Below are 26,554 nucleotides of genomic sequence, written 5' to 3'. Positions count from 1 at the left end.
GCGTGTACGTGGTGTGTATATATACCAAGGGTGGTCCGATGCGACCTCCATAATGAAACGCACCAAAATTTAAAGCACCTTCTCTTAAGTGTTGAGCACCCCCATAGCACCTGCAACAGAAAATCTCTGGAGCCGCCACTGGGTGCATGACTAATTAAACAGTTTAGAATTAAGTTTGTAAGATGTTGGCTGGAAATTAAGTGTCATGCTGAAGTGATGGTTCTCTGAAGACTTGTGATTTTTCTTTCTCAGTGATGTTCTGTCAGGATGGAAGAAGCTGAAGATAGCGTTGCTGTGGTGGGAATTGGATGCAATTTTCCAGGAGGTCAGCATGATTTAAGAACTTAGTTTGACTAATTTGCCCTAATGCAAGCTGCATTGACAAAAATGTCTCAGTATACTGTAGTTAGAGAATTCACAAAGACAATTTACACAATAGATCATACCGATTTAAATGTGTTCAACAAGCATCAGGATTAGTACAATTTAAATCTTGCCAAATCTAAAATGTATAAACAAGAAATCTTTTTGTTTGTTCAACTCTCGTAATGTGTTAGAAATGTGTTAATCCAGCCCAAAATCATCAAAGAACACTGTCTGTCAACCAGTTTTGTTTTCCACCTCATATCTAACCTGTTTTGCATTCATATCCATGTAAGCATTGTATTAAATGTTATTTTTTTGGCCAAATAGACCTTTTATCTCAGAATACACCACTCGTTTTCATTTGAAAAAAATATTTAAATTCACTTTTTATCTTTGTTATAGTGAAAACAATGGATAATTATTATGTCTGACTATCATAGATTAATATTAGAACATACCACCAAAAATAAATTACATGTTTTTGTTTTTTTACTTAATATTATTAACCATAGTGACATCTGTTGTGTTATGGGTCAAAATTGACCCGTACATATTTATGCTTGGATAGAGGTAAAAAAAAAAAAAGAGTTTTTCACAAAACCAAACTTTATTTTGCTCAAAACTGCAAATGCAAATATAGGCCCTGGTTTGTACATGTATGGCAAGTTTGTCATTTACACTGGGACCAGTTTGTCGTTTCCAATCCAGCTGTTGCACAACACCCTTCTAACCTTCAATGTTTGTCATCTCAAGCAAGATGTTCTGGTAGGGTGGTGTGTGGTGGGGAGAGTGTAAATTGAGCCAAATTTGATCCACACAGCAACCCAAAACTTTTTAAATGATGCATGGATGCGTGCAACTACCAATATTCTTGGTGGGTCATTTTTGACCCGTAACACCACAGATGTCACTTTTTTTTTTTAGAGGCTTTTAGAATTTACTAAAATGGTGAAAAACTATTTTGTTGTGTTAAGATAGATGCTCCTGAGGATATCATGAAGCCTTGTTCCAATAGAAACAAGGAAACTGTACTTTTTACATATTTTAAATGGTAAATGGGTCAAATTTGACCCTAACACAATATAAGCGTTAAATTAATCTACCGTGGTCAAATATTCAGCTTTTCTGTCCCATAAAACAATCAATTCTTTGGACCTTTAAAGTATTATAAATGCATTGTCATATCAACAGGTGAAGGCCTGGACAATTTCTGGAAGGTCCTGGTGGAGGGGAGAAACTGTTCTGTGCCGATTCCTAAAGAGAGATTTGACCTAGCCAGCTGGTATGATCCCGATGACAGCAAAGCCGGGAAATCCCGCACAGCCAAGGCTGCGCTCATTGATGGGTATGGTCTTTAAATCTTATCATATGGCCTATTTAGATAAGCATCCTTATGTGTATACATGTACATAGATACAGTCTAATAGAGTATTTTTTTCCTCTCCTCATAATTGCATGGTGTTTGTTTCTTACATATACGCTGCCCTCTACGCTGGGTTATAAAGGCATCTGAAAACTTTTTTGGACATGTTCAAAAAAAAGTTTCTAGTGTGTCCCCTGCTGTCCAAATGATGTATTAGTACTGACCTTTTTTAAGTTATGTGATTGTGATAGTATAACTTGCTAATGATGTGACTGATCTAATACATGCCTTGAAAATGAAATTCTGACCATGAAATGCTACAACGCTGCCATATTCCACAGAGTGTCTTTAAACCAAACATATGATGGTGTAAAAAATGAGACAAAAAAAAATAGTAAATGATTTTAGATTACTGGAAATAAAGAGGGAGTTTCTTCACATTATGAAAGAAACTGAGTCATGGATTTGGAGTTTCCGCTAGGAAGCGAAGAGAACGCTAGGAAGAACAACAGACAACATGACGGAGAACAAAGGGAAAGGCAGGGCAATATATATACACACACACACAAGTGCGCAGAGGGGTAATGAGACACAAGTGAAATGAGAGCAGAGCACACAAAGAGAAACCAATAATTCAATCAAAAGGGGAATTCTACCAGCTAACGACCACATGACCTTCTTCCATTGCTCCAGAGTCCAATCTTTATGCTCCCTGGCAATTGAAGCCTTTTTTTCCGGTTAGCCTCACTGATTAGTGGTTTTCTTGAGGCTACACACCTGTTCAGTCCCAATCCCTTGAGTTCCCTTCACATTTTACATGTGGAAATGTTCTTACTTTCACTATTAAACATAGCCCTGAGTTCTTCTGTTGTTTTTCTTTGATTTGATTTCACCAAACCTTTAAGTGATCGCCCATCACGATCAATCAGGATTTTTTCCGACCACATTTCTTCCTGGAAGATGATGGTTCCCCACTATCCTTCCAGTTTTTAATAATGCGTGTGATAGTTCTTAACCCAGTTTTAGTAGTTTCTACAATCTCCTTAGATGTTTTCTCTGCTTTTTTTTTTTTTACTTTTTTATTTTACACGAAATGTCAAACATACATTTTACACAAAATGTCAAACATACATACACATAACATATACTTTAGGAACACACATTGGGAGATGTTATTGCAGTTTCAGTTCTAACATATCATGCCCTCACATCCTATCTTTAAATATTGCTTCCTCCTTAAAAGGAGGTAACATGAGCAACATATATCAATGAGTACATGCATTTACTGCCAATTATACTGCAGTAAGTGTAAAACTACCCCTAAAGTGGAAAGAAAAAAAGAAGAGAAAAAAAAAAAAAGAGGTGACTAAAGTTCTGACATTGTCTGTATTACTGGTAACCATCTTTGTTTAAACCTGTCTGATTTGAGCTGTAACCTCGCTGTGATTTTCTCCATGCTGTGGCTTCAACCAAGAAGCTGTAATTGTTTTCTTCGCTATTAAAAGCAGAATTCTCAGTAAGGAAGTCAAGTTCCCATCTATGACATTATCTGGAACTATACCCAATATGTACAATGCTAGATCCAGAGTAAAACCAATACCCAAAACAGGTTTTATTTCCTTTTGAATATTCTTCCAAAAAATCTGAAATCTTTGGGCAATCCCAAAATATACAGTCAGGTCCATAAATATTGGGACACGGACACAATTCTAATCTTTTTGGCTCTATACACCACCACAATGGATTTGAAATGAAACAAACAAGATGTGCTTTAACTGCAGACTTTCATATGTGCCTCCCAGGTTTCATCCTGGTGATGCTCTGCCAGGCCTCTACTGCAACTGTCTTCAGTGCCTGCTTGTTCTTGGGGCAGGCACTGAAGGCCTTTGAGGAAAGTAATTTCAATCCTGTTATGTGTTGCACATGTCAGAATTGACTTTGACTTTTTGACTTAAAAAACTCTTTGGTTGCTTTCGCAGTATGCTTCGGGTCATTGTCCATCTGCACTGTGAAGTGCCGTCCAATGAGTTCTGAAGCATTTGGCTGAATATGAGCAGATAATATTGCCCGAAACACTTCAGAATTCATCCTGCTGCTTTTGTCAGCAGTCACATCATCAATAAATACAAGGGAACCAGTTCCATTGGCAGCCATACATGCCCACGCCATGACACTACCACCACCATGCTTCACTGATGAGGTGGTATGCTTTGGATCATGAGCAGTTCCTTTCCTTCTCCATACTCTTCTCTTCCCATCACTCTGGTACAAGTTGTTCTTTGTCTCATCTGTCCATAGGATGTTATTCCAGAACTGTGAAAGCTTTTTTAGATGTTGTTTGGCAAACTCTAATCTGGCCTTCCTGTTTTTGAGGCTCACCAATGGTTTACATCTTGTGGTGAACCCTCTGTATTCACTCTGGTGAATTCTTCTCTTGATTGTTGACTTTGACACACATACACCTACCTCCTGGAGAGTGTTCTTTATTCTGGCCAACTGTTGTGAAGGGTGTTTTCTTCACCAGGGAAAGAATTATTCAGTCATCCACCACAGTTGTTTTCCGTGGTCTTCCGGGTCTTTTGGTGCTGCTGAGCTCACCGGTGCATTATTTCGTTTTAAGAATGTTCCAAACAGTTGATTTGGCCACACCTAATGTTTTTGCTATCTCTCTGATGGGTTTGTTTTGATTTTTCAGCCTAATGATGGCTTGCTTCACTGATAGTGACAGCTCTTTGGATCTCATATTGAGAGTTGACAGCAACAGATTCCAAATGCAAATAGCACACTTGAAATGAACTCTAGACCTTTTATCTACTCCTTGTAAATGGGATAATGAGGGAATAACACACATCTGGCCATGGAACAGCTGAGCAGCCAATGTCCCATTACTGTTGGTCCCTTAAAAAGTGAGAGGCACGTATACAAACTGTTGTAATTCCTACACTGTTCACCTGATGTGGATGTAAATAGTTAAAGCACATCCTGTTTGTTTCATTTCAAATCCATTGTGGTGGTGTATAGAGCCAAAAAGATCATTCTTACAGTTTCTATCCTCCCTATCAAAGTCAAAGGTAAAATCTCCCACCGAGCCAAATCTTTTTTAATTTCCGTTATCAATTTCCCATAGTTCGCTTCAAATAGCTGTAATGTGACAGAAGTAATAATAATACCCAGATATCTAAATCCTGTAGTAGTCCATTTGAACTTGAATTTGCCTTTTAAATGTGCTGGACATTGACCCGAGATCATCATTATTCACCAGGGCTATTAACGAGGTTCATGGTTCACTTACATAAGTTAATATATGATCTGCAAATAATGATATTTTGTGTTCTATCCCTCCTTCATCTCTCATTCCCTTTATATCTTTATTTTGTCTTATTGACTCAGCCAGTGGTCCAATACTTGCAGCAAATAACAAAGGCCTCAGACAGTCTCCTTGTCTGACTCCTCTTTTAAGTGAGAAAAATTCTGAGCAACACCCATTGACTCAAATCTGTGATTTGGGGTTTTTGTATACCATATTTATCCAATCTATGAATGTTGTATGAAACCCGAAATTTGCCAATGTTTGGTAAAGGAAGCTCCATTTTACCCTGTCAAATGTTTTTTGTGCATCTAAGCTGAGCAACATGGCATGCTGGGATTTGTTTTTGGCACATGAGATAAGATTTAATGTCCTCCTGATGTTGTTAGCACCTTGTCTTCCAGGAATAAAGCATGTCTGATCTGGTTTGATTAATTTAGTTATATGCTTCCGCATTCTCCATGCCATTATATCTGTAAATATTTATAAATCATTGCAGAGCAAACTGACAGGTCTATATCCCTCGCATGAAGTTGGGTCTTTAATAATTAAAGACTCTATATAGTACTGGTGTGATCTCCCCTGCAAAAACTTTATAAAATCCCCCCCGGAACCCATCTGTACCAGGGGATTTATTGTTTTTAAGATTTTTTATAGTGTCTGATATTTCCTATACTGTAATTGGCTGTATTATTTCAGATGCTTCTTCTGACGATAGTGATGGTAGATTTAATTTTTTAAGAAACACTTGAGTCTTATTTTTTGTGAAGTTTAGCTCAAAGTCGTTATATAAGCCTTTATAATATTCTGCAAAAGCTTCCACTATCTCTGTTGGCTTTACCACAAGTTGTTTGGAAATGGGATATTTTACTTTTGAAATGATCATATTTGTTTGAGCCTTTCTCAGTTGGAATGCTAGAAGGCGACTTGCTCTATTCCCCATCTCATAATATCTTTGATTTGTAAAGCGTAGAGCTCCTTCTGCCTTACATGTTAGTAATTTGTCCAATCGGTGTCTATTTTCTTTCAGTTCTTGGAGTATGGAGTTATTTGGTGTCCTTTTATTTTCTAATTCTAGATCTCTGATTTTGCTCTCTAGCGCCCTCTGTTGTTTTAGACGATCCTTTTTTATCCTCGAGGTTATTTCTATGATTTTCCCCCTAATCACTGCTTTCCCCAGATCCCAGAGAGTTGCTAGTGATACCTCGCCATTATCATTTATTTCCAAATATTCCTTTATATTGTCTTTTATTTCCTTTACTACCTTCGCATCCGATAGGACTGACACATTTAGTCTCCAATATTTAAAAAAAGATTCTTCATCCATTGTTACAGTTAGAGTAATGGGAGCGTGATCACTTATAGTAATTGTCTCTATGCCACATTCCACACCTTTGTGTATATGTTGCTGTGATACACAAAAAAATAAAAAAATCTATAACTACCATGTGGGTTTGAATAAAATGTAAAATCCTTCTCTAGGATTATTGTTTCTCCATGGATCAATAAGACCTAACTCTTTAATAACATCATTCAATACTCTGGATTTTCTTGATATTCTTGGATCTGCAGTGATGAGTGAATAATGTCTGTTACAAACCTTATCATGTCGTTTTCTCTCCGGAATGCCATGTATCCGTATGTTATTGCGTCTCGATCTTGATTCCAAGTCCTCACATTTTGCAGCCAACTTTGCCTCCTGATGAAGGAGGAAGGCGGCCATTCTTTCTAGCCGTGCCGTCTTGTCCTCCATGTCTCCCAGCCTCTCTTCAACATGTTCCACCTGTTGCTTTAACGAGGTCGTTCTTTCCACAAGTTCCTTCATGTTAGTCTCTAGCCTACCCTTAGCAAAAAGTAGTATAGTTGAAGTTCATTTTATTAAGTATACTTGAGTATAAGTATAGTAAGTATACTACAGACCATGTACTTGTAGTGTACTAGAAAGTATACTAATTTAATACTTCTTCCGGCTAAATTGGAACGTTTGAAGTATTCTTTAAGTATACTTTTATAAACTAAAATGTGGACGAAGTATATACCTCGTACACTTGTAGTATATTGAAGAGTGTAGTTGTGGTATACTTAATGTATACTTTTATAAACTAAAATGTGGACTAGAAGTATATGCCTCGTACACTAGTAGTATATAGATGAATGTGCTTGTTGTATACTTGAAAGTGTACTTTTGTAAACTTAAAATGACCTTATAATGTATACTTAAAGTATACTTTTATAAACTTAAAAATGTTCCAATTTAGTCCAAAGAAGTATTAAATTAGTATACTTTCTAGTACACTACAAGTACATGGTCTGTAGTATACTTGCTATACGTATACTTATACTCAAGTATACTTAATAAAATGAACTTCAAGTAAACTACTTTTTGCTATGGGTAAGTATGAACTTAGAATTACTAAAACTGAAAAACACAATTTTTTGCTATTTTACTAGTTTACTTGTCGTTATACTACAAGTATACTTGTAAGTTTGCTTAGCATATCACTTGTAGCATACTATTTATATACTTTAAATATACTTCTTAAAGTATTCTTAGAGTTAACTCATACTGTGTGTACACCAGACTGCAATGTATTTACAAAATCACAAGACAGAATGTTGAGAACAAGTTTGATATATTTATAGAACATTTTATAACATACCATACAGTGTATTTACAAATATCTGCTTGAATTATTAAAGATGTGCATTTCAAAAACAAAGAGCTTCTATGAAATCAAGTCCTTCTTTGCTGAAAAATGAAAAAGTTCACATTTACATGTAAAAATGTAAACAAAACAGTGTCTCCAACTGAGAACTGAGTCCTTCCTTGTCAAAAGAAAAAGGTAAAAGAAAAGTGCACGTCTTTGGAACCAAAAATAATAAATACCTTGACAGAAACAAAAACGTTACTTTTATGACTTCTTTTCAGCTGCTTGCTTGGCATAGCTTATATTGTTGCATTTCTTTCTTCTGATCTTCTGTCTCACATCTTGCATGGTGGTGTCAGGGAACTTGGCCTGGGCATGGACTGTGAGGGGAAAAAACACAAAACATTACTTCAGTGTTATTTTTATTCACCATCCACAATTAACACAATTGTTAAAGAGACATGAAGGATGGTTTATCAGATACATTTCTGAACTTAAATGCAATCAGGAAAAAAATTCTATAGAGGGAATGCACATCACACCTGAATCAGCTAGACCAGGGATGGGCAACTTAAATGATGGAGGGGGCCACAATTTTTCATCGACACTACCAGAGGGCCACATAGGACCGCACACTTAACCATATATGATAAAACTGCCATTTTAAATATGTTTGTGTGTGTATGTGTGTATGTATGTATGTGTGTGTGTGTGTGTGTGTGTTTATTGAAGCAAACAAAAAATAACTACTTAGTTTTTTTTTTTTTTTCAGTGCAAAGGGCTCATGAAAATAAAACATACAAATCACCACTCATCTCAGGGATGACAGAAAGCTGCAGAACAGCAGACAAACATTAATTGCATGAACTAATTTGTGCATTTTTACACTAAGAAGTACATTTTGCCTGTATACCCACTCTACCTCACCACCAGCCTACCAGCAGTGGCCACTGGTAAAAAGTCGCTGTTGTTTGCATACTTTTGATTTAAGGTCCACTACAAAAGCAGCCCTGCAGCTTCAGTATAGTTCTCGTATTTAGCTTTGTGTAACGTGTCGTAGCGGCAACTTAAATTGAAATATTTCATGGCAGATAACGTCTTTAAGCAGACTAAGCACATAGGTTTGCTTTTAAATTCTGTGAACAGATAATCTTCTTCCCATTTCACCTGAAACACACACACGATTTTCTCGATCAAGTTTTCTCTCTCCTCCGCTCTTAGCCACCATAGACATATATAGATAGACGCGACATTGACTGTGGAGGGACGTGCCTAAAGCGCCGCCATCTTGGTACAGGGCTCGCAGAGGCAGCGGTGCATGAACATACAAAGGAAAGAGGTACTCCTCAATCTCAAAGTAGAATTATTCGCTGAATTTTGGACCGATTTCAAAACGTATTGAACTGTTAAAAACGTCACACATGTAGCTATGATAAAAATATGGTTTTACTACCCAAATACAATTTTTACTTAATGTTATCAGCAGACTAACTTCTGACAGAGGATTGTAAAGAAAACAACTGAGCGATTTATGATCACTTTTATTGTGTAGAAACCCCATTCCTCCATAGATGTAATGCACTGTAGGAGCGAGTGGCCCTGTTCCAAGATGGCCGCCCTGTAGGCCCGCCGCTCTAGCAGACGGCAGCGCTCAATGTCGCGTCTATCTATATATGTCTGTGTTAGCCACGGCCCAACGTCTCTTCTTCACTGGTGGAGAAGACCCGGTGGAGGCGCGCACGAGGCGGCATCCGCATTAGAGGCGCCATCTAGTGGCCAACTGTGTCATTACAACTGTATCATCAGTGCCGCAGAGGATACAGTTTTATAATTATCAAAAATGAATCTAAGAGCCACTTCGTGTGAGGTCGCGGGCCGTGTGCGGCCCCCGGGCTGCCAGTTGCCCATCCCTGAGCGAGACTGAATATGACAGAGTGGTAACTCTGTAGTTCCCGATGTGGTGACGGTACATCCAGTATTTGTTTGTTCTTTTTTGTTAAGCCTCCCTTTTCTGTCCATCCCTCCTTGTTTACTTTCTTTATCAAATATTAATGAGTTTAATGAGTTTTTTCCTGCTGCCTCCTACCACATGGCGCCACCTGAAGTCCACCATGTTGTCTCTGCTTGATGCATACCAATGATTTGACCCTTCTCAAACATCTTTTCCACGACCACAGTATGTGTCTTTAGACATGGTTGTTTAAGAAATGAGAAGCTACTCATTGCATCAGTTGTAACTTGTTGCCAGCTGAAACATAATCGCTGATGCAGTAATTATCCAATAGGAGGCTCGTATCTATTTGCTTAGTTAAATCCAGGTGTTGACTTTTTTTTGGCCAGGCAGTGTATCTCATTTCCTTATGATTTTGTATTTTGGCAGGTTCAACGAATTTGACCACAAGTTTTTTGGCATCAGTGACAGCGAGGTGGAACAAATGGATCCTCAACAGAAACAGCTCCTTCAGTGTGTCTATAGGGCTTTGGAGAACGCTGGAATTCCTATGGAAAAAGCCAGTGGCACCAGGACGGGAGTGTTCTTTGGTACTGAATGTTTCTGGTTACTGTGTTTTAATCAAATTGTACTGGGTTGAATGTAACAGGCAGTAATTTTGGGTCAACCTGCCACTGTCATTTAATCAATGTTTTACAACAGAATAAGTTACACAGATTGATATCAGGAAATAGTTTTTATTTTTTTATTTTTTGATTGTAGGCATAATGAACAGAGACTATGAAACAAATGCGGCCCGGGTTCACCCAAGTGTGATCAACCACTGGACTGGCACAGGGCTCGCCATGAGTATTGCGGCAAACAGAGTTTCCTACATCTTCAACTTCACTGGAGCATCGCTGTCTATAGACTGTGCGTGTTCATCTTCCCTTGTCGCTCTTCATCTTGCCTGTCAATCCATTAAACAAGGTCTGTGCAGTATGTACCACTGCAGTGGAAAGCTGTCTCCCAGCTAAAGTTAAAATATTATTGGATGAAATCATAAACTATGCTTTATCTTATCAGGAGACAGTGACATGGCCATTTGTGGAGGAGTCAGTTGCATCATTGAGCCAAGACTCTTTGTTGCACTCAGCAAGGCTAAGATGATCTCACCTGAAGGGACAAGCAAACCGTTCTCCAGCGCAGCAGATGGCTACGGTAGAGGAGAAGGATGTGGAGTAGTTCTCTTGAAGCCACTGAAAAAGGTCAGAATAAGCAGAGGGTAATAAGAGTGGTGTATTGTTTTAATCAATACCCAACAATCTTTTTGATGTTGTTACTTTATAGGCTCTTCAAGATCAGGACCACATCTGGGGTATCATCAGCAAAACTGCAGTCAACCAGGATGGACACTCAGTCTCTCCAATCACCAAACCCTCTATGACACAACAAGAGGAGCTGTTGCGCAGACTCTACTCAGAGTCCGATCTTGCAGATGTCCAGTACATTGAGGCGCATGGGACTGGAACCCCTGTTGGAGACCCAACAGAGGCAGGAAGCATCTCGAATGTCATTGCTAAAGCCAAACCTCCTGGTTCAAAGACACTGTGCATTGGCTCGGTGAAGAGCAACATTGGACACACAGAATCTGCCGCCGGAGTGGCCGGACTCATTAAGGTACTCCTGATGATGAAGCACGACACAATTGTCCCCTCACTTTTCTACTCTGATCAGACTTCCAGTGTAGATACCAAGGCCCTGAACATTACAATTCCAAAGGAAACAGAAAAGTGGGAAACCTGTGGTCCAAGACTTGCAGGAGTGAACAACTTTGGGTTTGGGGGAACAAACGCACATGCCATTGTCAAACAGCATGTACAGTCTTGTGCTGATAAAAAAAGTGATGAGAAGCAAGTGAAATATTTTGTCATGTCAGCAAAGTCGCCTAAATCTCTTACTATGATGATGGAAGACACCATTAAACAGCTAGGGGTAGATGACAAAGTTGATCTAGGTTCTCTCTTATACACATCAGCATGTAGAAGAAGCCACCAAAAACATAAATTCAGAAAAGCCATTGTGGTGTCATCTGTAGTCGACCTTAAAGAAAAACTAAGTGCCGCTGTGGGCAAAAATATCAGCCCAGCCTACTCAGATCCAAGGTTAGTGTTTGTCTTCTGTGGAAATGGCGTCACTTACCACGGCATGTGCAAGCAGCTTCTAAAACATGAGCCCGTGTTCAGAGAAAAGATCCAAGAGATTGCAAAGCTTTTCCTAAATCTGAGTACTCTGAACATCCTGGATCCACCTGAGAGTGAGACTGAGACTGGTGACTTTAACAGCCCAGATGTTATCCAACCAGTCCTCTTTGCTATTCAGGTTGGGATTACAGCCGTACTCAGGCACTGGGGTGTCAAGCCTGATGCAATTCTTGGACACTCTGTTGGAGAAGTTGCAGCCGCCCACTGTTCCGGTCTCTTGTCTCTTGAGGATGCAGTGAAAGTCATATATTATCGCAGCACTCTCCAGTGCAAAGTCACAGGGGGGAAGATGCTTGTGATCAGCAACATGGCTGTATCGGAGGTAACACCTCTGCTCCCTCGTTACTCTGGCAGAGTTTGCCTTGCTGCTTTTAACAGCCCACAGTCCTGCACCCTCTCAGGGGATGCAGATGCAATTGAGTGCCTCCATAGAGAGCTAAGTAACTCAGCTAACAGTCACAATCTATTCCTCCGAATGCTGGAGGTCCCTGCTGCTTATCACAGCCACATGATAGACCCAATCCTGTCTAAAATTGAGGAGACAATTGGCTCCTTACCAGCAAATAATCTGGACACCAAGTTGTTCTCAACAGTGACAGGCAAAGAAGTCCAGCAGGGAGATTTCTGCACAGGCAAATACTGGGCTAGAAATATTCGTGAGCCAGTTGCTTTTGAGCAGGCAGTGAGGGCGGCATCCAAAGGGAAAAAGAACACAGTCTTTGTAGAGATTGGGCCAAGGAGGGCACTACAGAGAAACATCATGGAATCTTTGGGAAATGACACAGCAGTTCTTGCCTCAGTGCAGCCAGAGAAAGATCATGAATCAGTCATGGGTGTTGTTTCCAATCTGTTTGAACTGGGCGTTCAGGTAGATTGGAACACTTTCTATAGAGGGTACGAGACAATCCCTCTGCCTTTCCCAAAATACCAGTTTGATTGCTCAGACAGAGATGTTATTATTGGAGCAGCACAGAAAGACACAGCCAGCAATCATCCTGTGGTGTGTCAGACAGGCAGTGACAGCAACATCTTCAGGTGTGATCTGATGTCGGACTCTTCTTTCTTCTTGAAAGAGCACAAGCACAATGGCATACCCATCATCCCTGGTGCTTTCTACGCTGAGTTGGGCTTGGCTGCATTCATGGCCAGCGCTAAACCCAAAGTGCCTCTCAGCTCACTACAGCTCAGTGTCAGTTTTCACGGCCCATTTGTTTTGATCCAGAATTCGCCTGAAATGAAGGTGCAACTACAACAAACAGGGAATGAAACTAGTTTCACAGTATTTTCCCCATCAGCAATGTATGCATCAGGCACTGTGGTTTCAAAGGGCGAGAGGCTGATTGAGGAGCAGTGCATTTCACTTAGCTCCATCTACAAACGATGCACATCTGTGGTGAGCTTTCAGGAGTTCTATGGGTACCTCTCTCAGGGAGGCTTTCAGTATGGAGACGTCTTTCAGAATAAGGGGGATGTGCACTATGGGGAAGATCTGAAGGAGGCTTTTTCAGCTGTCTCAGTTCCAGCAGAACTTAGGCCTCATTTGCATGACTACTACATTCATCCTGTAGTGTTGGATTATTTCTTGCAGCTTCTCCCAGTTACGGTGGAGCACATCTTTGCTGGTAGGCCAGGATTTCCTGCCAAAATAGGAAGCCTGACAGTGTTTGAGCCCTTGCAAAGCGAGATGATTGTCTATTTGAGAGCAACCGATGTGGGTGTTGATCAATTCGAGGTTTGTGGCTGCTTTGCAGATAAGGAAGGCAGAGTGTTGGTTGAGGTTAAGCACATGATAATGAAGTACCTCGGCAGTCACTCTCGTGTGGTTGAGGAGTACTTCTATCATAACGCCTTCAGTGTCATCCCCGAAGATATCATTCCTGCTCCTCCACCAAAGGCTTTGGTCTTCTGTGACCACATAGGGATCTCTAAAGGTCTGCAGCAACATTTGAACCCGGAATCTAGATATGTTTCCTACGGTCATGCAAAAGATATCTTGAGTCATGGGTTTCCTTCTTTCTTGGCAAATCTCAATATCGCAGACATCGAGAAAAACTTTGATGAGGTCTTATTTTTGTGGGGCAAAGAAGATCTCACATCGGAGACAGCTGATGTTATCTTGCAGCATTTGGCGAGCTGCTGTGAGATTTTTCGCCAAATAGTCCTCGAGCTGAAGCGAATTCACTTCCCAAACTCAATAAGATGTGTAACCTACTGCTCATCTGACATCACAGTTGACCATGTAAGTGCTGGTTTCGCTCTTGCGGGTATGACGAGATCGTTTGCTGCTGAGATACCTGATCTTTCTTTTCAACTGATTGATATAAGCACTGTCTGTGCTAAGGACATTGCAGCTCTGTATGAGGTTCTTAGATCATATCCTTGCAGCAAATACCCAGAATTGGTGGTAAAGGACGGGCTGGTTCTGAAACCTTCCATTGTCCGAACTCAACCGGAAACCCCTGACAGTCCAGAGACCAGTTTTAACTCTACTGTGTCTAAACCTTGCATATTTCAGACAGCTGATCCACATAAGATGATTCACCTCAGTGCCACTGACTGTGCAGATGAGGCCGAGCCACTTAGTCACACGTCAGTAGAAATACAACCTAGCAAGATATGTGTTCATTCATCTGATTACTTCCCTGTCAGTGATTCACACCTGAAATTTGGCCAGACGTTGTACTGGAACAAATACTCATCTCAGAAACACAAACTTATCGCTCTTGATTTCAGCGGTACTATAACAGCAGTGGGAAAAGGTGTAAGGAAACTGAGAGCGGGAGACCACGTGGTTTCCTGCTATCCTGTGGTGGCATCTAGTAAAGTCAGAGTTCCAGAGGATGTGTGCTACAGCACCAAAAAGTTCTCATTCCTCCGAGGAGCACCTTGTGTTTCCTACTTTGTGCTAGCATGGGAGATCCTACATAGAGCCTTGCCCAGAGCCAAACATAATTTAGGGATCATATCCTCTGTGCCTGATTCTGCTCTGGTGAAAGTCTTAGTTTTCACCTCTCAACAATCAGGTTGGAATGTGACTGTTGACACACAGTGCAATGGCTGTTTTGTGAGTGCCAATCAAAAGCAGGCACTTGTCATCCTACCTCCATTTGATGAATCTCTGACTGATAAAGTTCGCAGCTTTCCAGGCGTCCAACATGTTGTAATCGTATGTGAGTCACAGAAGCATGTTTTGCTCGCTCAGGAAATGTTCCAAAGTGTAAAGGAGAGTGTTCACGTACAGACAATTTACATGCCTGTCATTTTGCAAAGGGGGTATCTGAACGTGCACAGGCCTCACATTTATCCCTGGCTGAAATCCCTGAAATCCCTGAAGTTTTCTCTCAACAACTTCACCTTCCAGAGTGTGACATCTGAATGCAAGCCACAGTCATACTTCAACTCAAAGAAACTGGCTGTAGTGGCTCTGGACAAAGATGTTAGCAGTACGCTGTCTGTCATTCCACTACTGCCAGGAAAAAAACAACTTTTCCGAAAAAGAGCAGTGTACATAGTGGCAGGTGGTCTTTCTGGTCTGGGCTTTGAAACCGTCAAGTTCATCTCACAAAGGGGCGGGGAGTACATTGTCATCCTCTCCAGAAGCAAGCCCAAACCAGATGTGAAGCAGGAAATACACAATGTGGAGAAACAGTGCGGAAACAGCATCACCACCATGGAGTGTGACATATCTGTCTCTGAGCATGTGCACAAGGTTATTAGTGTCATTGGTCAAAAATTCCCCACTTGTCCAATCAGAGGAGTGTTTCACAGTGCGGTTGTCTTGCGTGACGGGTTGATTGAGACCCTCAACAAATCTCTGTATGAAGAGGTTTTCAGACCCAAAGTCAACGGTGCTCTGAATTTGCACCATGCAACACAAAACTGTCAGTTAGATTACTTTGTGTGCTACTCCTCCATCTCAGGTTTCCTGGGAAACGCATCACAAACAAACTACGCAGCTGCCAATACATTCCTTGACATGTTCTGTCAGTACAGACGCAAACTCGGGCTGTCCGGACAGTCTATCATCTGGGGAGCTCTGAACCTCGGCCTACTCTTGAACAAAGAACATTTCCAGCGCTTTCTGGAGGCAAAGGGGATGATGGTGTTAGATGTGGCTGAGATCCATAAAAGCTTGGAGCAATGCCTTGTGCTCAACCGACCTCAACAAGCTGTGTGCAGGATTCACTTTAGAAACATGAGGTACAACGTCCTCTCACAAAATGTATCATTGACCATGCGCCTGTCTGCACTGGTCGCGGAGGCCTTCCAAAAATCCAATGAGGCAGAGTCTGAAACTACACCAACGGACTCTGTGTCCCCAAAAGATTATGTCTTCTCTCTCCTTAGTAAGACCATTGGCATGGACCAGAGTGAGTTGAAAGAAGAGTCGCTGCTTTCAACACTAGGCATCGACTCCATGCAGGCCATGACTCTGCAGAATCTGATCTTTCAGGAGAGAGGCATGAATGTGCCTTTGGTGAAATTGCTCAATCCCAATGCCTCACTGTCAACTGTGATAGAGATACTGAATGAAGGAGCTAAAGGTGAAAATGTAAATGTCAGTGAAAACAAAGAGTCTCTTCCAAGTGAAGATGGAGACGATGTTTCTACCAGACTGTAAACTCTCCAAAAAAATACAAAAATATGTAAATGTCATATATGTGTGAAGCGAATCAGTCATCAGAACACCATACTACTGGACATACTGAACATTTTGTCATTTCATTTAACATAAAATCTTTGTTGAATTTTTGTTTTGTTTATACGGTACTTTAAATACTTTTTTGTGTGTATATTTTGGCTTTGGTTGTTCAATTTCATTTTGCATTATTCATTCATTTTCTATACCCGGTTATTCCTGTTAAGGGTCGCGGGGGTCTGCTGGAGCCTATCCCAGCTGTCATCGGGCGAGAGGCAGGGGTACACCCTGGACAGGTCGCCAGTCCATCACAGGGCTCATTTTGCATTATATTTTTTAAAAAACATTTTTTACACAGCTTTTTTGGAGTTTTCTGTTGGTTTTACTCTCTCTGCTTATCACAATGTTAATAATGAAAACATGAAAACAGTCTTTACAGTTGCCCACATAACAGTTTAAAATATTTTATGTAAAACTTTTTTTTGTATTCTTTTATTACATTAACGCCTCTCTCTGTAATTTTTGAAGTCTGCCGAAGGGGTTCTGTCCTTGTAATACTAAAGTCAGCTCTCTTTTATCTACCTGATTTACACAGGTCATGGTCATCTCTTATTACTCATTTATCTTTTATCAACTTCATGATGACAGTGACAATTGCATCAAACGCAATATTGTGCCATGTACCACTTCCGCAATACGATTGTTGAGCTTAATTTATCACATCGCACATTGTTCTCTCTTAGGATATTTACATCACAAAGGCTTACGTGTCATAAATGAAATGAGAGCAGGTAGTGATCTGTTATGCGATATACCATTGTTTTAGTTCTAAAGCTACATTATATTTCATTTCAAGAAATGTCTCTGAAAATGCAAATATTTGGTTCTGCAAATTTTTTTTTGACATCGTACCAAATTTTCCTGATGTGATTAGTTTACATGTATTACACATTTCTGTATCATGGAGTGTTCACTGCCTAAAAGCAATCAACATAACTAAATATCCATTAAATGCCAAGACATTTTATTTCATTTACAGATACACACTAACACCATTGACTGTGTATCATTGGGTTGTGAAGAATGTTATGTGGAGAAACCCATACAAATGTGCATAAAAATGGAATGATTATTATTTTTGTTTTTGGTAAAGAGGTACAAGGTACAAGCTGTATCAGGTTTAGGCAACTCAAACAATTAAGTAAGAAATGATGGTTGCTTTGGTCTTTTCTGTTTTTGCTGATTATTATTTCTGATTTTAGGGAAACATGACTTCTTCAGATAAAAAAAATTAAGAAATCACAGATCATTAAACCTGAACATAGTTGGGCTGGTCATTTTTCTTCATTTTGGGAGTATCTTAACTTTCTTGGGTGGATGTGGCAGTCATGGCGATTAGGTCAATGATCAGTTTGGAGTCTGATTTTTATTTCAGTGCTGTGAATCTGGGAAATGTGCCAAGGACTGGACAGGTATTTATTACGAATATTATTGGCAAGTAATAAAAATCAGGAAATAGGTGAGTAAAGAGCTTTCAGTCATTTTTTTTGTAATGTATAGAAATAATTCAGAATATCTATATCATGGAACAACTGAACACCGAAAAGGTGAAAAACATTGGAAATTTTTAAAATTCATGTTAATTTAGTTTGGAGTACGTTTGTTCTACCATTTTCTTTGCTGTTACTAACAAAATGGAATTTAGTTTATGAATAAGTGGAAAACCCATCTTCCATGTTACCATCTTGGCTCTGTGTCCGTCAAAGTCATGTATCATTAACCATGGATATAAAGGACCTGAGATAATGTCAGGGATTGTTTTCTAAAAATAAAAAAAAAAGTAAAATAAAGTATTACTTATTTATGAAGTGTTCTGTAACAAGACAAGATCATGCACTTTTATTTTTATTTAATGTACAACTTCAATCTGTCCAACAACATTTAGTTCTTAAAATATGCAGAAATGGCACACTGTTGATGACAGTTCCTGTATAGACCTTGTGAAATTATCCATTGTTCAATACAGCAGTTAGTAAATTGGCCAGCGTACTGTTGGGATCCAGTATTACAACTAGAGGTACATTTACTCCTGTCTCCTGGAAAATCTTGTTCTGCAGTTTCATGGCTAACATCGAGTCGATGCCCAGAGCACTCAGAGTGGAGTCATCATCCAGTTCATCTACATTTATATTTGTTATGTCACTGACTATTGTCTTCACACTTTCATGTGTGGAAGACACATGCTGAACTTTGGGCTCATTTTGTGTTTCGTCTTGGAGCTCCGCTTCCACAAAAGCTGACAGTCGCTCTCTGAGAGATGCATTTTGTGAAAGAACGTGAATCTTAAGATTCTTGAAGCTGAATTTGCAAATAACCTGTTGCGGTCTGTTCATCAAAAGACACTGTTTGAGTGCCTCGTGAACCTCGCAAACCTCCATTATCATCATTCCTGTTGCCTCTAAGAACTTTTGGAAATGGTCTTTGTTCAGGAGCAGGCCGAGGTTCAAAGGACTCCAGTTGATGGACTGTCCATCGAGACCAGCGTTTCTCCGATAGTGACAGAACTAGTCGGGAAAAGAAATGGCTGCTGCATAGTTGCACTGCAGTGGCGGCTGCTGGTCTTTCAAATAGGGGAAGCCCAGTTTTGTAAAATTGGCCAATTATTACATCATTAAATTTAACAGGGTAACTAATTAATTCTCCTTATATTGTATAGGCCTATGTTTATAGTTATTATTAGTTAATTACAGTGCATGAAAATGCACTCTACTGTTATCATAAGTGTTCTTCGTATTATTATTATTATCATTCTTCTAACCAAAATTCATTTAATTAATTCAGCTTGAATCGTTTAACGTAGAAACTTCATTCAACTTTTAAGCTATCAACTTTTAAACTACAGTGGGTGCAGCTAGCTAGCTGGCTGGCTAGTTTACCCCCTACAATTGCAAATAAACGAACTTTTTAAAACTGAAATGAAAACAAGTAGCAAACTCAATAACGCTATATATTCACGATTTTATTTTGACAGATGGAAATAGTGTGATATATCGCAACAGATAATGAGCAGTAGCTTAGGATTAACCCTGTATTACTGTAACTTCACTCGCCAAATATCCGCATGGGACTGACCTAAAATCCTTCGATGCAGAAGTATAGTCTTAAAGCGCTGTCAATCACGACGAGTTCCAGCCACGTTAACAGTTCATCCAATCATCATACAGAAGCTCGGCGTCCTGGTACATCCCACTGCCCATTCACTCCCTGAGACGCCCGGCTTCCCTGGAAGTGACGATTTTGGAGCGTTTGTCCAATCAATGTCGAGCTTTTTTGCCCTGAGATCGGCCCATTCTGAAGCCCCATTGAAAGTCCATTGAAGCCGAGCCTCAATGGGTTTTTAAACGGACCGTGCCATTACAGCAATATGCGAAAAAAAATCACGATAGACGAACGGCTAAAACTTATTAACGATTGTGTTATTATAAGAAGTAGCCATGAAGTCGATCATGTTCTAGCACATTTTAGTTTGAGTAGTAATGTAAATTCGTAGTATTTGACGAAATTGCCAGTGATATTTTAGGGGAGGCTGAGCTTCCCCTGTAGTCTTAGAGCAATCGCCTCTGTTGCACTGTGAGGCGTTGCCTATGAACGACGAGATGGAAGAATAGCACACAAAGAAATCAAGTTTGTTGTGAGGAACACAGAAAGGTCTGGCAATGAGATCCGCCATGGTGATTGGGGAGAGTATGATTATGAATATGATTCCCTTTTTTTATTCTCATAAGAGTACTTTAAATCTGAAGGGTCAAACAAAAGCTCGGCGAACACAATGGAGATTTTCTTTCGGACTAATAGAATCTTGAGGTAGACATTTCATTCCGTGAAATGTACCAAAGGACTCTGAGCGTGACACCACCTGCTATGCTTTTCGTACTTCTCATAACTTGTTCAATTCAGACAGCATTTAAGAAATTTGGTGTTTTCCCATATGCTGATCAGCCACAAAATCATGACCACTGACAGGAAAAGTAAATAACATTGACCATCTTGTGACAATTCAATGTTCTGCTGGGAAACGTTTGGATCTGGCATTCATGTGGATGTTACTTAAGATAAGATAAGATAAGAAAAGACTTTATTCATCCCCGTGGGGAAATTAGGGCGTTACAGCGGCAGGAAACAACAGTGCGAGATGCAAAAGATACAAAAAAATAGAATAGAATAAAAATAGAATAGAATACGGCCAACACATATGTTATGTACAGAAAATATTTACATATTGCATCAAAGAGATTCACAGTGTCTGGTCTGAGGTCTGACTTAGACATGTACCACCCACCTAGACCAGACCAGGCACCCCCACCCCATAGCAATGACACTCCTTGATGGCGCCAACCATCCCCAGCAGGATACAGCCTGACACAGACACAGACACACACAGAATAGCGGTTTAGGAACAACTGGCCTCCAAATTCACTAGATCCCAAACTGATCAAGTATCTGTGGGATGATCCACAGAGGCCCCACTCAGTGTAATATGGATAAAAATTCATCCATATTAAAGATTAACTTGTTTTCTCAGATGTAATTTTTATGTGGCTTGCAGAAAACATGTTGCAATAAAAAAAACAATCAGAGCATTTCTCAAGCCAACACACCACACACCAAGCCACCAATGGTCTGCTCACTTTTATAGTGTCAGGCATTTGGTGAGGTCTGTGGCCCTAGTATTTCCATTGTGGTGCTAGTCAGAAGACTGAAAGCGTTACAAACGATTCAGCGTGACCCAGCAGCGATAGAACGAGTCATGGGAGAGAAACCTCTTGATTTGCCGTTCAACAGAATGGCAAGAGAAGAGAAGCAGAAGAGACAAAAGCACACAGAAGGTTTTTCTGTTTTTACATTTGCACGTCCTCTGTACATATTTTAACAACACAATGAATAAACTGTACACCAACTGATCAGCATGACTCGGGAGAGGCCAGCTCTGTGTGATGGTTAGTCGTAGCTCGGCTTATAGAAGCTTTTCCGGTCTCCTCTTTTGAATGACAAATACAGACTATTGCCATTACTTCTGAAATCAAGAGTTATTTTATTTCATAGAGGTGCAGATCACATGTGCCAGCTGGCCATTGGCTGTAGTATTTGCCATGTGTTCAACATTATGTAACATTTTGGTCCAGGCACAGATGACGTGCACAATTACAGTTAAGTTATTTTAGTGCTGTTTTTTGGAACAATATTCTTAATTGTTTGGTGAATATTTGCATTGAGCAGAAAGTAATGTACATATTTTGTCAGGAGAGGGTGATCTTCGCCCATTCATCCACACATTACTTATTAATATATGGTGATAAGTTTGTTTATATAGACATTGCCTATAAACCATTGTTGTTTTTTTCCGTGTTTAGGCGCAAAGATCATAATAGCATGCCGGGACATGGAGAAAGGGCAGTCCGCTGCATGAAACTTGACTTGTCAGACTCCAAGTCCATAAGAGAATTTGCTGAAGCCTAGCCTAGAATCTCGACGCGCCCCTAGCGGCAGCAAATTACTTTTGCTTCCAGGGTCAGTCTAGTTACTCTCCGTTGACTTGAGATTTCGAAAAATCCAAGATGTACCGGGCCATTCACGAGTCGGTGGGCGGGCTTAACATGATGACGACTGACCTGCGAGAGAACTATGTGGCGTTCTATCTCGTCTCAAACAATGTACGTCACTAGAGAACTATGGCTGTCTCCTTGTTGAGCTTTACCGTCTTCTTCCAGGACGAAGGCAGAAGCATCAAACGAGGTGAAAATCATTATAAATCGGGTCATGTCGAGAGCTGTAGTTACACGAAGGGAGTTTTGGTTGGTTCTGTACGCGCCAGCATGCGGGTAAGCGGTAAGCGACTTGGACTTGTAGTTCGTTTAATTACGTATTTTCCATAGCGTTTTACTTAACTATCTTGCGACAAACTGTGACATTCTTGACATTTAAAATCATTTTTTATTCTGAAAAACAATATATGTATAATCCAACGCACAAGTCGATCGGGACCAGAAAATAATTTATCTTTCGCCATAGACTGCCGTTCATATATTTTCGAGAGATAGGTCCCATGGAGGCAATCGGAAGGGGCGGGACTTCGGCTCTCTTTTAGATAGATAGATAGATAGATAACCTTTATTGTCCCATAAGGAAATTTGTCACAGTCTGTCACAGAAAAACACGAAACAGTGCATATAATGCAGACATGAGCAACACATACATACAAACAAAAAGACCATAACAAACGCACCAGGAGCGAACACAACCATACATTGAACAACAGTACATGAGATCATCACACTCAGGAGGGCTAGGTCTGCACGAGGTTTAATGGGGCAGATTATTAAGTGCCGTAATAGCGGAGGGTACGAAGCTCTTATTAAAGCCCCTTTTACTGATTTTATAAATGAAATCATGGTCAATGTAAATTGATAAAAACATTGCCAAAAAAATAAATCTTTAATATGAAAGTGAAAACAGATTTCTACAAAGTAATTTCAATTAATTAAAAATATTCAGTTGTTACGTCCGGCTACTAAATTATGACCCTGGGTCATAACACAGTATTATGTGAAATAAGAAATTGCATGAATACTCACCCCCTTTTTAAATGACTTCAGTGGAGGTCGGGGTCACGATTAGTGAACTGGAGATCACCTGAGTGCAGTAGATGTGTCTCAGTTGGCTGTCCTGTCATTGTTTAATCAGTGTTCCAGGCTACAATTACACCATGAAAACAAAAGGACATAATAAGCAACTAAAAGTATAGGTCAGGGGATAGCTAAAAAATAAAATAAAAAATGAACATACCCTGGAGTTCAGTTAAATCCATCATTGACAAATTAAGGATGAAGCTGGCACATGTGTAAATCTGCTTAGAGCAGACCGTTCTCTCAAACCAAGTGATCGTGCAAGGAGGAAACTGGCGAGCGAGGCCGCCAAGACACGTATGACTACTCTGAAGGAGTTAAATGCTTCAGCAGCTGAGATGGGAGGGATTCTGCATACAACTGTTGCAGAGGTTCTTTATCATTCATAACTTTATGGCAGAAAGAGAGTTTACTCAGGGCATGTGAGAGACTCCAAGGTTAACAGTTCATTAGTCTTTAGTTGTGACACCAAAATGGGTCTTTTTGGCCATCAGACTAGGAGCTATGTTTGGCAGACACCAACCACTGCACATCAGCACAAACCATCCCCACTGTGAAGTATGGTGGTGGCAGCTCCATGCTGTGGGGATGCTTCTCAACAGCAGGTCCTAGACGACTTGTGAAAATGGAGTGTAAAATGAGTTCAGCATGAGATATAGAAATCCTGGAGGACTATTTGACTTGGTCTGCAAGACGACTACGATGATTTATTTTCCAACAAGACAATGACCCAAAGCATCAAACTACACAAACATGGTTTAAAAACAATTTGTGGCTGGACTAACTGACTCAAATGGGCATCTACAAAATAATGTGTAAATTACTTATGTTGGTTATTCAGATTGGTGGTATCTTCTTTTTCATGATTCATATTCTTCTCCAGGTCACTTCCTATTGACACATTTATTGACTGACCTGATTAAAAGATCGGCACCAGCCAGGATCATCATTGTGTCCTCCATGGCTCACGCCTGGGGCTCCCTCAATTTGGAAGACATCAACAGTGAGAAGAGCTATGACAAGGGCAAAGTCTAGTCTCAGAGCAAACTAGCCAACGTCCTCTTCACCCGCTCACTGGCTAAACGACTAGAAGGTGTGTACTCAATCCTGATCTCTATGAATATCACTTTTAAGGTTATCCTTCCTTTAATTTGATTTGAATATAAAGCTGAACTCCATTGGTCAGTTTGACAGTTAACAGTTTCCCTCAGAGTTTCAAACACAGAAATATTAATCTGGCATTTACTTCTCGTGTTTAGGCACGGGTGTGACAGCATACTCTCTTCATCCTGGAGTTGCTCACTACCTCACTACCACAGTTCTGGTGGAATATACTGTGTATATATTTTTGTATTTTGTATTTTTGTATTTTATATATAGTTTCTATATTTATTTTATTTCATTTTATTTTATGCGTACTAACACCAAGGCAAATTCCTTGTATGTACAAACATGCTTGGCAATAAAGTATTTTCTGATTCTGATTCTGATTCTGATTCAGACTGATTTGTGGCGTCATCTGAACGGTCCTTACCAGTTCATCATGAAGATGGTGAGTTCGTTCACCAAAAACTCTGCCCAGGGAGCTCAGACAACAATTTACTGCGCTGTGGAGCCATCGCTGGAGAAAAAGAGCAGCGGATACTACAAGTACACTCTGCTGTAACACGGAGACATTGTTATATAGTAGTCAAACATCCCTTAAATTAGCTATTAAATTGTGTTTTAAATCAATTTAACAGTTTGCCAAAGATGATTTACTCTCTTGCATTTTCAAGGATTATTTTTCTCATGTGTCTTACAGCGATTGTGCTCCTGCCAACTGCTCTGCGGCTGGCAAAGACGACAAGCTGGCGCAGAAATTGTGGGAGCTGAGCTGCCAAATGCTCTCCATCACATGGGAATGAGGAAACCTGGTCAGTTCAGTCAGGTGTCTAAGTCTGATCACACTAACACCGCCTGCCTGGAAATAGAATATAAAAGGGACAATTGTCTTAATATAGCTCATCTCACAGTTATTTATTTATAGCCTTTAAAGTTTATTATCTAAATTTCCATTTTCTAAATCATGTACTGTCCGTTGTGATAACAGTGTTGTGATTATTTGAATACAGTTTTCTGAATATTTAATAAAAATTAAAAACTAAAACAGTAAGTCTGACTATTGTGTTTTCAAAAAAAAGCTGGAATCCCTGTGTGAAATGTAAATAAAAGCATAATGAAGGCTGTCCATGAAAAATGACTTCACCTGGATTGTAATATACTGAATTTCGACTTGGCACTAAACTGGCACTAAACGAGCGAGAAATCGAGTCACTGATCCACACCACCAGGATCTACAGCAACGACATAGGGATGTCATTCGGATTGGACAAGTGTGGCCGGATGGTCTCAAAGAGAGGCAAGATGATCAGAACTGAAGGGGTTGACCTACCAGAGGGCAACATAGGTGATATCCAAGACAGCTACAAGTACCTTGGTATCCCACAGGCTAATGGAAACCATGAGGAAGCCGCAAGGAAGTCAACCACAACCAAATACTTCCAAAGAGTGAGGCAGGTCCTGAAAAGTCAGCTGAATGGCAGGAACAAGATCCAAGCCATCAACATGTACGCAATACCAGTCATCAGATACCCCACGGGAATCATAAGCTGGCCAAAGGAGAAGATAGAAGCCACAGACATCAAGACAAGAAAGCTCCTCACCATGCACGGAGGGTTTCACCCCAAAGAGACTGTACACTAAGCGGAAAGAGGGAGGCCGAGGACTAGTGAGCATAAAGGCCACTATCCAGGATGAATCATCAAAAATCCAAGAGTACATCAGAAAAATGGCCACAAAGGATGAACTGCTAATGAATGTCTCAGGCAACAGAAACCCGATAAGAGTGCAGAGGAAGAGGAGCAGATCACGTGGAGGGACAAGCCCCTTCATGGCATGTACCACCGCCAAATTGAAGAAGTGGCTGATATCGAGAAGACCTACCAATGGCCGGAAAAGGCTGGACTCAGAGACAGCACAGAAGCACTGATCATGGCAGCACAAGAACAGGTCCTAGGTACAAGAGCCATAGAGGCCAAGATCTACAAGAGTAGATCAAACTCAAGGTGCAGACTATGCAAAGACACCCCTGAGACAGTCCAGCACATAGTAGCAGGGTGTAAGATGCTAGCCGGGTCAGCGTACATGGAGAGACACAAGTGGCTGGAATAGTATACAGGAACATCTGTACCCAGTATGGAATAGAAGTACCACAGAAGGTGGCTGAGAACAACAGGGCCAAGGTGCTGTGGGACTTCAGCTTCCAGACTGACAAACAGGTCCTGGCTAACCAACCAGACATAGTGGTGGTAG

General features: G+C 40.3%; 1 protein-coding gene and 1 pseudogene across 2 annotated transcripts; both read left to right on the top strand.

Annotated features, from left to right (window-relative positions):
* Window positions 1-1,502: 1,502 nt before the first annotated feature.
* On the top strand, window positions 1,503-18,111 carry LOC311503565 (phenolphthiocerol/phthiocerol polyketide synthase subunit C-like; the record flags this gene model as incomplete). The annotated part of the gene is made up of 5 exons (XM_084566363.1): window positions 1,503-1,711; window positions 10,065-10,225; window positions 10,398-10,604; window positions 10,701-10,882; window positions 10,965-18,111. Coding segments are annotated over 5 exons (6,294 nt in total), but the record flags the coding sequence as incomplete, so codon positions are not given.
* A 3,372-nt stretch (window positions 18,112-21,483) lies between these two features.
* Window positions 21,484-25,195, top strand: LOC311503767 (retinol dehydrogenase 12-like; annotated as a pseudogene). Its single transcript has 5 exons — window positions 21,484-21,514; window positions 24,042-24,293; window positions 24,460-24,524; window positions 24,702-24,850; window positions 25,005-25,195. The product of its transcript is annotated as a retinol dehydrogenase 12-like (transcript).
* The last annotated feature ends 1,359 nt before the right edge of the window (window positions 25,196-26,554 follow it).

The sequence above is a fragment of the Chelon labrosus genome, assembly GCF_963514085.1.
Source record: "Chelon labrosus genome assembly, chromosome: 18".
Lineage (NCBI taxonomy): Eukaryota > Metazoa > Chordata > Actinopteri > Mugiliformes > Mugilidae > Chelon > Chelon labrosus.
Note: the sequence above shows the minus strand (reverse complement) of the source record. Positions and strands in the feature narration are given on the sequence as shown.